Here is a 13933-nt window from a genome sequence, read left to right as displayed (position 1 = left end):
TCTCTTTCAACGGACGTCTCCTCAGTCACGGGAGGGTGAAGGGAGGAGTCGGCGGCGGGTTGCCAGGCCAAGTGTCTCCGAAGCCACCGGAGGACGAGTCAGGTGGTGGCGGCAAGTGGAACGCCGCTGCAGCAGGTGAGGCGGGTGTCCGCAAACTACCTCCTTTCGGCCTCACTCATGGCCGACAAGGAGGCAAACGAGGGCCGACGGCGCTTCAGCAGTTGAGCAGCTTGTGATTTAGGGCTATATAAATAAACATTGATTGATTGATTAACATATGTGGCCAACAAGGAGGTGGACGGGAGCGCGAATAAATCCTCAACAGCCATTGTGGTCCACGGCCAAATCCTGGACAAGGCTGCTTATGGCGTGGGGGGGGGCGTCCATGAAACGACCATCCTTTCAGCCAACAAGGAGGAGGAGTATGGGCACCAGGAGGGTGCCCTTGCAGCAGGTAAGGAAGGCGAGTACCAGAGAGGCGCTTCTGCAGTAGGCGAGATGGCTGCTGGAGGCAAAGATGGCGTCGACGTCGGACCCATTGTAGATGAGGCTTGCGTCGCACTGACTGGAGAAGCTGGTGCCGTTGAACCGAGTGGAGAAGCTGGTGGGGTCCGATCCACAAGAGGACCTGGTGGCGTGGGATCCACTGGAGGAGCTGGTGGCATCGTATTCACTGGTCGAGCCAGTGGCATGGGAACCAGTGGAGGCAAGAATGGCAGCGGCACTGGTGGAGCAGACGTTGGCATTGGGGCCACTGGAGGCCAGGCTAAACATAGCGGTGGTGGCGGCTTGGCTGGATATAGAGCTGGCAGAGGCCCTCTTGTAGGAGGAGGCATCCTTGCAAGACAAAACACTGTAGGAAGAGGCGGCATTACTGGACGAAGAACAAGAAATTGTGGTCTTGCAGGACAAAGAACTGGTGGTGGCAGTCTGGGTGGATGAAGCTGTGCCTCCCCAGTCTCACAGTTCCCAGTCCCCCCCCCCCACACCAACCAGGAAGAGCGCTTGTGTCTGCTGCACTTGTCAGTGTGCTGGTCTGTGAAAGGAAGTCTGTGTGGGTGTAAAGTCATGTATATGTGCATATCTATGTCTAGCAGTCCATGAACTGTGTGTGTGTTATGTCTATAGGCCTGGAGTTACTAAGAAAAGGGGAGGGTGCAGAGCGGCTATCACTGTGCTGAACTCACTGGGATGTTTACCCACGGCCTGGCTAAGGCCATTTGCAGAGGGAGTCGAATTGTATATAAGAATTGTTGTTGTTTCGGGCAAGCAGACACATACCAATTGGTTTTCTGATTTTAACCGTCTGTTCTTTTTCTCAATTTGATCAATATTTGCATTTCGGAAAACCTCTCCAAGATGTAATGCAGTTTGCGATTAAATTCTGACATCACCGCAATCTGTGTGCCCCCACAGTTTTATCCGTTCTGTCCATCGCAACGGGCAGCCTTTTGGCTCCTTGAACGGCTGCCATTGTCTTCCAAATTTTTCAAAACACCAAAGCAATGCTCAATCCAATCAGCAGGTGCCCTATTATCAAAGTTCCAAATAGATAAATATCTTCCACATCCTCTACGGAAAGCACTGTAAACAATAATATACAAACGTTTGTATAGTCAAATAAATCCATTGATCAGTCTACAATTTGTGTAAAGAAAGAAAATAAAACAGCACAACGTCTATCACGAGCATTAACCATATTCAAAAGTTTGACCTCTGTCTGAACTCACTGTTGCTAAAACTAAGTCAAACTGTACCAGCATTCCTCTGTGCGCTTGCAGGTTATGCTCCAATAAAAAGATTAGGCTGCTAATTGAAACCTCGATTGTGGATTGACACATTTTCAAAGCAGTGAAACAAGCTCAGCCAAGATTAATATACACTTGTCATATCTAATTATGTTAATACTGAAGAATGATGAGGCTTGTCTTGCACTGTCCTCCACTTCTGGATCACCACTCCATCACTTGCATGTCCTGTTGATTAATAAATGGGAACTGGAACATGACTTTGTGGAGATAAACGATGCACATAAAACAACATATGCGGTGTGACAGGAAGAATATTGTAGAATTGATATTAATAAATACTAGACTTTATTTTTAAGGTTCAATATTTGGGAATTGGAACCTGTGAATTTTTTGCTCATTAAATGGAGGACATCAAGTCGACTTAATAGCATTCACACAATTAATTTCCCATCTGACATGAATGCAAAAATAAATGTTTGCTGTTTTTGTGTGATATATTTCTAAAATGTTCCCTTTTAGATCATGAGAGGATTGGCAAAGATTCCTCCTATGAACAAGAAGGAAAGGTCCAGTTTGTGATTGACGCGGTTTACGCCATGGCTCACGCTCTGCACAACATGCACAAAGACCTGTGCCCGGGGAAAGTTGGCCTCTGCCCCAAGATGGACACCATCAATGGCACGCTGCTGCTCAAATACATTCGAAATGTCAACTTCTCAGGTGCGTACTATTGTCCTATTTTGGGGATCCACCGACATGCCCAAGCATACGGTGTGTGAGTAAGTCTGTGTGCATGTGTGCGTGCGTGTGTGTGCACGTGTGTGTGTGCGTGTGGGTGGGTGTGTGGGTGTGTGCGTGCGTGCATGCTGGTCTTAAATTATCAGGCTGCTCAACAGAAATTACAGTGAGCAAGAACAAGAGGCTGGGACCCATAGGAGGTTCGACAATTAACAGCAGTAGAGTGTTTTCTTATCTTGTCACCATTGAACAGGCAAAACAGTCCTTCGAGTGCATTTTCTGCTAGGTTATAATTATACATGATGAGAAAAGGAGTAGCAGGCAGCAAGAAAAAAAAACAAGCACCAGCAGATTTTTTTTTTTTTTTTTTTTTTTTTACATAGTCTGTATGCACGTAAACTTAAACTAATTGAGTTTGTAGAAAGTTTGTTAATATAATTACATACAGCAATGACTACATTAGGGTTTCAATGGGGTGGAGGGCGGGGAATAAATGTATGCAAATAGTTTCTCTGAGAACTTTAGCTGGGGAATGAATGTGAATTGATAATACTTTGCTTTATTTCCAACTAGTACTTATTTGAACTAATATTATGATTATGATCAACACCTTATGTTTGGTTTCCAAAGCATACAGACGAGAATTTAGTTTAGAAGGAACAGCTGTTGGTCTTTAATGTTGCTGGCAACCTTTTATTTTGGCTAAAAAGGGTGAACACAAGAGTCCTGTTTGCAGCAGTAACCTCTTCATCCATGGTGGATGTAGAACGGAAACTCAAAGGGCCTCATCTTCAAAGTCAAAACATTGTTTACCTGTGCCTGAGCAGGCTTATTACTATGTAAGCGGGTCACTCCTCATTTGTGTAAAATATACAAATAGTACTTCTAAATACATAGTTTGGATTCCAAATGGCTTCTATTGCAATATATGGTGGAACATTTTACCAGACACTGAAGTAAAGTGAAAGTAACACTCTTGAACGAGGGTCTCCAATCTTTTTTCTTTTGAGAGCTAATTTTACAGAACAAAAATGGCAGATATATTAATTTTTGTAATGTTTTTTTTTTTTAATAGCTAGTTCAACGCATCCATCCAATTTCTACAGTACAAAAGGAATTGTGTATCTGATGCTTGTATTTTAGAATGCATGTACTTAAGTGCAGGTTTTTTCATCACTATTTGAGCTACTTCGACAAAAAGAAAATATGTTGTGTTTTATAAAAATAATAACAAGCTTTTCTTTCTTTTTTTGTCCTGTCCAGCTTCTCAGGCAAATCATATTGTTGGTGTAGATGCCCATATCGGCTGTACACATTTACTTTACAAAAGAGAAGTGTGGAATACTTCTCTTGTTGCCTTATTTGTATTTGACTTTATTAAATGTATTTATATTATCATTTGGTGAAGCCGGGCTGGAGCAGGAGGGGATAGAAAGATGAAAAAAAGGAAGACAGAGGGGGAAATTGTGGGGACAAGAGGGGGATAAGACAGACGGACAAAAACAACAACAGCAAACACAACAATAACAACAACAACAACAACAATAGAACAACATCAGCAAATACGATATGTGATAGTAATACGAAAAATGATAGTAAAAGTGATAGCAAAGAAGCAGTTAGTGAAATAAATAATAATACAGAAATGACAATGAACATTATTACACTACAAATGGAGCAATACATATACCAATAGAAATAGCACAATTGATAATGAATAATAACAAAAATTAACCTCTATTATCAACAATACAATTGTTCAAATGCAACAGCACATATATGTAATGATAACTTGAAATACAAAATAAAGCAGATAAATGGAGGGGAAGCAAGAGAAGCCAGCTATATCAACCTTGTAGATTGTTATAGTAACAATAGGTTAAACTTTGTCAATGTGCTGTGTGTGTTACCCAGTTTAAGCGCGTTTCTAAAAACTCTGATACTTTGCAATAACAAAAAATGCATATACCAAAAGCAATAAATACAGAAAATATCAGTCATTAACTTAAAAACAGAATACAACAAGGCATCGAATAAAATAAAAGCATTACGGTTTAAAAGCCTGTTTAAAACAAGCTACTGGTTGGAGACCCCTGCTCGAGAACACATTCTGGTTATGGGAATAAATATGTTTCATATGTTCTTCTGTTTGTGACATTCTATTACTAGGAGTATTGGCAGCAGTAAAACCTTTTAGGTATGATAACAAAAAAAAAAAAATCAATGTTGCACATTACTGGAATACTGTATCCTGCTTTGCTTTGATACGCTCTAATGAAATGGTAATTTAAAAGCTCTGTAGGAAAACAAGACAGGGAGGTTACATGATCTTGATGAATTCTGGGAATTGTCCATAGGCACTGGCGCTGACTGAAGGAAATAAAAAACCAAGCTACTAACCAAGATTAAGTTCATACGTATTGGTGCACAATCTTGGAATAGTAAATCCAACATGAGAGCAGTGATCCCTAGTTATATGTGGGATAATTACTGAGGTACTTGGAGAAATTAATGTGAAGATATTTGATTTTATGAGCTTATTTTGTACAGCAATTCCTTATAATGGCATTAAGGCACGGCTCCCATTTGTGCTGTAACAGCTGTACTTTACAGTTGTTAACTTGGAGGAGTTTGATTTTACTTGGTTGTAACGGGGTGAAGCACACAGGATCACAGAAGCATTTCCAGAATGTCATCGTGATTGGCTCAGACTTTACTGGAGTAAATTAAAGAGATTTAATTGAAGAGGTTATACATTTATGTTGGGTCATAAATAACCTGTCATGTTTGAAGTTGAGGATTTCTGCGTACAAACTAATTAATTTAAAAACATTAAAAAAACACATGACAGAAAATAATCTACCAAAAACTTAATGTGTCATGGTTTATGACCATTCCAAATTGGAAATACATTGATACAATATTATTGGTATTTTTTGAGTCCATTCATGTGACAGTGTTTCTTTATTTTGTGAATTTGTGACGGATGACTTCATTTTCAAACAAATTGTTTCCACTTCAGGCATCTCCTGAAGGAATCAATAAAGTACTATCCATCTATCTATCTATCTATCTATCTATCTATCTATGCAAACAGCCACATTTCATTGTACAATTTATAATTAACACTTTCCCCACAACATTTGTCACCAACATTAGGTTTTATGCTTTATGACTAGTTTCATTACATGGAGAAAGTGGATTGTGAAAGTGGATTCCTGGTTCAAATTCAATAAGCTCTCACTTAATGTAAATAAAACAAATTGTATTCTATTTCGTTCTAATAAAAACCGGACAAATACTGAGCACTGCCATATCAACATCAATGGGCAGGATATACAGTGAGTGTACTCCACAAAATTCCTGGGGGTCATCATTGACGAATACCTCAATTTCAAATGTCACATAAGCCATCTGTTAAATGAATTATCCAAATATGTTGGCCTGTTCTTTCACCTTCGTCATTATCTTCCTCTTTATGTTCTACTTACCCTATATAAAACTCTCTTTGAACCACATCTAAACTACTGTAATGTCATCTGGTGTAACACCTTCCCTACCTACAAATTAGAATCCATGCAAAAGAAAATCATACGAGCCCTGTCATGGTCCAAGTTTGATGCCCCCACTTGACATCTATTCCATAATTATCATCTCTTAAGACTGACAGAGTTCAATATTTATCAAAATGCTTGTTTAACCTATCAAGTCATTTACAGGCTGAATGTTAGGCTCTGTAGCTTGGTTCCTATCTACCATCCCCAGCATGCTCACAACACTCGTAACTTAGATCTAATATCAGGTAAGCATCGTTTACTGGCTTGTACCGCTCAAAGTGTTGTATGCAGGGGACCAAAGATTTGGAACTGGCTTAATGAGAGCCTCAAGATGCTGTATCCATTCTCCAACTTCAAAAAGAAACTGAAAACGTACCTATTAACCACGTATCTCTAATGCCTCATGTGGGGTAGACTACTGTTGGGTTTTGCATGGTTGAATGAATGTATGTATGTGTATGCTTGTTTTAGTACTATTATCTTGTGTTTATCATATAGCGTTGTTGTTGTTTTTTGTTGTTCTGCTTGCTACCATGTTTCATCATTCCATGTATATACTGTCCTCTGGACCCCCTTTCAAAGCTTCTTCTAGCTTATTTGGGGGACCCTTTCACGTACCAACATCTTTAAAAGATGATATTCACTACTATTGTAATTGTTATATGGTATTGTGAATAAACTTGAAACAGTTAAGCAGTTAAAACAGAAGAAGAGTATTGCATTTTGACAACATTTAATTTTGTTCATCCTGGAAATAATTATCGCATTATAATGATATTCCACAGTTGTAACATCAGCTAAGTGTAAATGTTAAAACCAATTAATATCATGCAAATATGTTTTTTTTTCCTGCCATTGATCCAAAATTGATATAACTGCATTTGTATGACATTTTTAGTTTTTTAAATTAAATATCAGTGATTCTTATGTGCTTTTACACACTTAGTAAAAGCATACCATGCTTTTTTATGCTTGGTTAAGACAGACAATGGAAAGAGATGTGCGTTCTTGTTTCACATAGATGTTAGGGAAGGATACTGAATCCAGCACATTTTTGGCACTGGCCCAATCCGTATTCACGTCTATTTCAACGATGCCATTTTACGCCAGCTGGACTCGGGAAGAAGGCGGTGTACACCCTGGAGACATGCACCTGGGGATAGGTTTATTGGCAACACGAAATTGGCCCTGTTGTGTGAATGTGAGTGTAAATGTTTGTCTGTCTTCCGTCTCATATTGGGTTGGAATTGGGGGTTAAATCACCAAAAGTTATTCCCGGGCGTGGCCACCGCTGCTGCTCACTTCTGCTGCTCACTGCTCCCCTCGCCTCCCAGGGGGTGAACAAGGTTATGGGTCAAATGCAGAGAACAAATTTCACCACGCCTAGTGTGGGTGTGACAATCATTGGTACTTCAACTTCAACTACATATAAAATTACATTGAGCCAAATGACTGAAAAGAGAAAGCTGGTTAAGAAGACTGATTGCAGTGAGTGATGGCTTTGAAAAAGCAGATACATCTATGTATGCTATCTCCCACAGTCAGTGTAATGGGGGAGAAGAGTGGACCCTTTTCAGGCGAGACCAGAGAACTGCGATCACTAGCTTTGAAGGGTAACTGCATTTTTTGGGGAATTTTGCCTATCGTTCACAATCCGTGAGAGACAAGAACACAAAGTTGTTGTTTTATTTCATTCTATCATGTAAAAAATTGGCTCGTTCTTGGTGGCTAGCAGAGCAGATAATGGGAGCAATCAATGCTACTGTTACACGGCTCGAAAGATGGGCCAACTCTTTCGTTGTGCGACACATTTATTTTTCAGGATCAAGCTGCAAAACAATTAACACAGCGTTACAACCGGAGCTTGATATATCTGCTTTTTTTCATATCACGTACTGACAGACTTCTTCTACGGCGCCAGCTACTGATACCAACGGCACCAAGCGCCCTCTGCTGGTGTAACTAAATATCGCATGCTGCATAGAAATACATAGAAAACCTTGACATCACAAAAATTAGTCTATAAACAGTATTTAAATCGAGTTTTCTGACCTTAAAGAGTTTTTAATGGGGGGGGCAACTATTTTAGTCACAGTAAATCACTTAGTGTCGCACTACCTCTAAATCACTTTAAAAATGCATTAAAAAACTGTCAACAATACTTCACTTACATTCCGTAACCCGTATAATAACCAGGATGTAGCAACATTGTCATCGTAAGAGCGAACACTGAGGAACACTTTTTAAAGCGTAGTAACACATCGGCATGCTTCGGTATTAGCCGTAAAAGCTAACTACGGCGAGAGATAAGCTAGCTTCTACGACAACACAAAACACGTTTGAGTTTGTAATGCACAACACAATGCGATAGGACACCAATTTGTCCACAGTTAGCTAGACAGTGTATGCACTGTAGTTGTAACAACAAACATGACGTGCTGCATATATCATGATCAATATATATCCAGCTGGCCGGGGACGTTTCCTGTTGATTTTGGGTAAGCGTTTATGTCAAAATAGCTTGGCTCCAAGTTCCACATTTACAGCGTTGTCACTTTCACCTCACTCTCTCGGCTTCCGTCTGCTCCAGCGTTTCACCCGTCCTTCGTGCTCGCTTCTATAAGCAGCAGTTCATCCTCCGTATATTCAGCTTCAAAAAGATAAGGTTGTGAAACCTCATTTGTCCAAAAAAAGGCGTCTTCGTTGTCTGTTACCTCGTCTGCCATGATTAGAAAGAACACACTTTTGTTTCCGGAAGTTGAAACACACATTTGCTGCCAGAAGTGGGACGTGCGCTGCCATGAAAACAGAAATCAATGCGCTGAAGAAATCCATCCATCCATCCATCCATCCATCCATTTTCTACCGCTTTTTCACTTCGGGGTCGCGGGGGGCGCTGGAGCCTATCTCAGCTACATGGGCGGATCCTGGTAAATATTGTACATATTACATATTGTTATGAACATGTCTGTTACTACATTATATATATACTTCCAGTGTGTATATCAAAGGTTGATGGAGGGTTTTGAAGTTATTTTAGAGGGCTTTGAAGGCTGCAACCGAGTTAGCCTCATCTTTTAAGCGTTTTTTATTATCTTTAAAATCCTAAAATAACAAATAGACGTGTGTTTTAGTCTCTCATAATAATTGTGCACGTTAGGCAAAATACCCCCCAAAAAATGCAGCTCCCCTTTAAGCCAATGCCAGCAAGTAAAATTGAATATTTTGGGACAGATTTTACATTTTTCACTATGACATTTGCTACGCTATCTAGTGGCGGGGAGGCTCAAAGTATACTGGGAACTTCAAGCATAACAAAAAGCAGAGAGACCTATCGAAATACTTTAATAGTAATAATAATAAATTGAGGTACGACTGTACATTTACTCCTGCATTATACATTGTTACCTGTGCTATACTGTAGCTGTACCATCCATCCATTTCTACCGCTTATTCCCTTCGGGGTCGCGGGGGGTGCTGGAGCTTATCTCAGCTACAATCGGGCAGAAGGCGGGGTACACCCTGGACAAGTCGCCACCTCATCGCAGGGCCAACACAGATAGACAGACAACATTCACACTCACATTCACACACTAGGGCCAATTTAGTGATGCCAATCAACACTTGCATGTCTTTGGAGGTGGGAGGAAGCCGGAGTACCCGGAGGGAACCCATGCAGTGACGGGGAGAACATGCAAACTCCACACAGAAAGATCCCGAGGCCGGGATTGAATTTACGACTACTCAGGACCTTCGTATTGTGAGGCAGACGCACTAACCCCTCTTCCACCGTGCTGTACCATTGCTGTATATTAGTGCCATTGGCGTGTTTTCACTGCTAAGTACTTTTTCACAGAAAAGGGGCAATGTTATTAGACATTCCATTTTCTGCCTGTGTATAACAAGAAAAACAAGAACAATTTGTGAAACTAATCAATTACATGTTATGAATTTGAGGAAGCATATCAGCCTCTCATGTTGAGAGAGTGTTTGCATTTTAAATTGTGCATATTCTCCCCTAACATGCATATGTTTTCCCAGTATTCTGGATTCTTCCCACACCTTAAAAACATGCCAGGTTAATTGTGCATAGGTTTGAGTATGAGTGTGATTTTCTCTTTGTGTGTATGTCCCCTATGATTGAGTGGTGAGCAGTGAATTTAAGAAACTGTATTTCTAAGTCAATTTCCTGTGTTGTTGAGTCGGCAAGATGTGTTTTTATTGTACATGAGACATGCCCTGTAGATGGTACAATTGAAATAATCCCATTAAAATCCATGTTTTGATCAAAATCTTGACATACGTGTTAGTTTTGCTCCAAGTTTGACTCACCGACATCATAGCCAGCAATCAATATTGTGACCTATTATTACTTTTAACAAAGTCTGTGAGTAATAATATTTCTGTTTAGACCACAACTAATTGCTCATTGTGAATGAAGGGTTGCAAAGAGTGAATCATGTCAAAAATATAGAAGGGTCAACGATGGTGTCATTGCTATGCACATAAAACTGGAGATAATGAGAAATGTCAGGAGCAAAACCATGTATTAGAAAAACTCACGCGTACATCATTTCAACCATAAAGCTGTGAGGTACACGACAGAAAGGAATTATTAGGCAATTGTTACCTAAACTTGTTTTGAAATAAATATTTGGACTGAATACTTGTAAAACAATAGACTGTTGCGCTTGTAACGTGAAAGCAAGACAACTTGAAATGTATTTGACACACAAAAACGTGTGCACCGTTTATGCAAACAAAGAGCAGAATCATTTTTTTTACATAAAGCAACTTAAAATGGTGGTCACAACAAACTTTTGGGTAAAACGCTTGACGGTCACTTAAAGGGGCCGCACCGAATTACTTACTCTTAACTGCATATATGAATGTTAAACAAGAACAACATTGTTATGTGCACAATAGAACAATGGCAGTGAATAATGACGACAGAGTCAAGTAAACAGGTGTGGTGAATTATGTCCTTAAAGGCCTACTGAAATGCGATTTTCTTATTTAAACAGGGATAGCAGGTCCATTCTATGTGTCATACTTGATCATTTCGCGATATAGCCAAATTTTTGCTGAAAGGATTTAGTAGAGAACATCGACGATAAAGTTCGCAACTTTTGGTCGCTGATAAAAAAGCCTTGCCTGTACCGGAAGTCATCATCATCGGCGGTCACTCGTGGTCGAGTATGACTGTCCTCCTTCCTGGTCCTTGTGGGTCTTCAGGTGGGCGTGGAGGCCGATTCTGGACCCGATTATTCTGGGGCAATGTGGACAAGGGAATGTAGTGGTGGTGGGTTTGGGTTGGGCCAGTTTGGTGGATGCTCTCTCCTTTCTTAGTCTGCGCTTGTCTTGTGCAGCATGGCGGAGGTCGTCATTATATTGCGCGGCACCCTCACAGACAAGGTTTCTCCACATCGTCCTGTCTTTTGCCTTGACTTCCCAAGACTTAAGGTCTATGCGACACTTTGTCAGGTTTGCCTTGATGTTATCCTTAAATCTCTTCTTTTGACCTCCCGGGGCCCGTTTCCCTTCAACAAGCTGGGAATAAAGGACTTGTTTTGGGAGGCGAGAGTCAGGCATGTGGACTACATGGCCAGTCCATCTGAGTTGGTTTTGGGCTATCGTGGCAGTGATGGTGGGCAAGCCAGCCTCCTCCAGGACGCTGGTGTTGGTGCGTCGGTCCTCCCAGCTGATCCTGAGGATTTTTCTGAGACATCTATGATGGTAGGTCTCGAGTGCCTTTAAGTGCCTGCTGTAGGTGGTCCAGGCTTCTGACCCATACAGAAGGGTGGGGAGCACGACTGCTTTGTAGACCAGGATTTTGGTCTTTGCTTGGAGGTCACGGTTCTCGAAGACTCGCTTCCTCAGCCTTGAGAAGGCCCCACTGGCACAGCTGAGGCGGTGGTGAATTTCATCGTCAATGACAGCTTTAGATGACAGGAGGCTCCCGAGATATGGGAAGTGGTCCACATTTTCCAGTCGGATTTTGTCAATTGACAGATTTGGTGGCAGGACAGGTGCACTACTGTTTGGTGGTGATTGGTGGAGGATTTGGGTTTTCTTTATATTGATGGCAAGACCAAGCTGTTTGTATGCCTTCGCAAAAGCAGACAGAGTGCACTGTAGGTCCTCTTCTGAGAGGGCTATGAGGGCATTATCGTCTGCATACTGCAGCTCCATGATGGATTTGGTGGTGGTTTGACCTTTAGCCCTGAAACGGTTGATGTTGAGGAGTTGACCGTCGGTTCTGTACATTATTTCGACTCCCTGGGGCAGATGTATGTTTGTGAGATGAAGGATAGTAGCAACAAAAATGGAAAATAGTGTTGGAGCGATGACACATCCCTGTTTTACACCTGTGTCTACCCTAAAGGGTTCCGTTTCATCTCCACTGCCACTGAGCACTGTGGCTGACATGTTATCATGCAGTAGTCTCAGTACCCGGATGTATTTATCTGGGCAGCCAATCTTGGACAGAACCAGCCAAAGTGCCTGACGGTTAACCGAGTCGAAGGCTTTGGTGAGGTCTATGAAGGCCATGTATAGTGATTGGTTTTGTTCCCGGCATTTTTCTTGCAGTTGTCGTGCGATGAAAATCATGTCTGTGGTGCCTCTGCTTGGGCGAAATCCACTCTGAGACTCAGGAAGCACGCTTTCTGACAGGGGGGTGAGTCTGTTGGCCAAAACCCGAGCGAGGGCTTTCCCTATGGTGGACAGGAGAGAGATGCCACGGTAATTCCCACAGTCTGCCTTGTCTCCTTTCCTAAATATGGATACAATTAGGGCATCTCTGAGCTGTGCAGGGATTTCCTCTTCTTCCCATATTTTGAGAAGCAGGGCATGGATTGCTTGGTAAGATCGGGTCCGCCTTTCTTCAGGACCTCTGCTGGAATGCCGTCGGGCCCAGCAGCCTTGTTGTTCCTCATCTTCCCAATGGCATCCTGCAGCTCATCCAAGGTAGGTGGTTCTCCCATGCTTTCATCTGTGGGTTGTTGTGGGAGTTGGTCAAGAGCCTCCATCTCAGGTATAGTGTCCCTGTTTAAGAGGTCCTCATAGTGTTCTTTCCACCTGTTTGAAATTGCGTCCTTGTCCTTCAGCAGCAGCAGACCATCCTTTGAGCGAAGGGGGGTTAGGCAGCGGTGGCTGGGACCATACACCACTCTTGTGGCATCGAAGAAGCCTCTCGTGTCTCCAGAGTCAGCAAGCTGCTCGATCTCCAGAGCCTTCTTTGTCCACCACTGGTTCTTCAGTTTCCTAACCTGTGTTTGGACAGCTGCCTTCGCTTTGGCGTGGGCTACTCTTTTCACTTTGCAGTGGATGTCATTTTGCCAAGTGATGAAAGCTTGCCGCTTGTTGTCAATTAGTTGCTGGATCTCAGTGTCGCTCTCATCAAACCAGTCTTGATGTCTCCGCTTTTTGAGACCAAGAATATTTTTGCAGGATTTCATTATGGCAGTCGAAAGTGTGCTCCAGTGTGTTTCCGTATCCTCTGGGTACTGTTTGGGCAATGCTGCGCTAAAGGCCTCCTGCAGCTGTTGTTGGTAGGTGGTGTCACTCAACAGCTCGATGTTAATTCTTGGCCGGCACTGTCTTTTCTGCATCCGTCTTTTCCGCATTAAGCGGATGGACATGATGGAGCGAATGAGGCGATGGTCGGTCCAGCAGTCGTCTGCACTGGTCATTGCTCTGGTGTTTAGGACGTCGTGACGGTCTTTAGAGCGGACAATGACGTAGTCAATGAGATGCCACAGTTTGGAGCGAGGGTGCATCCATGATGTTTTGAACTTGGTGTGTTGGTAGTGACCAGGTTGTGCTCCGAGCACTTAGTTAGCAGTAGTGCGCCATTAGAATTTGTATTTCCGACCCCTTCTCTCC

At 42.1% G+C, this 13933-nt stretch overlaps 1 protein-coding gene across 1 annotated transcript in view; it reads left to right on the top strand.

Moving 5' to 3' along the window:
• The window catches only part of LOC133622449 (metabotropic glutamate receptor 4-like), a 430106-nt gene that overhangs the window by 385148 nt on the left and 31025 nt on the right, over nucleotides 1-13933 (top strand). The window contains exon 7 of the mRNA XM_061985214.1: nucleotides 2271-2471. Within this exon, the coding sequence (XP_061841198.1) occupies nucleotides 2271-2471 (201 nt within the window). The remainder of the gene's footprint in view (nucleotides 1-2270; nucleotides 2472-13933) is intronic.

The sequence above is a fragment of the Nerophis lumbriciformis genome, linkage group LG01 (assembly GCF_033978685.3).
Source record: "Nerophis lumbriciformis linkage group LG01, RoL_Nlum_v2.1, whole genome shotgun sequence".
Lineage (NCBI taxonomy): Eukaryota > Metazoa > Chordata > Actinopteri > Syngnathiformes > Syngnathidae > Nerophis > Nerophis lumbriciformis.
This window is presented reverse-complemented; position numbering and strand designations above follow the sequence as displayed.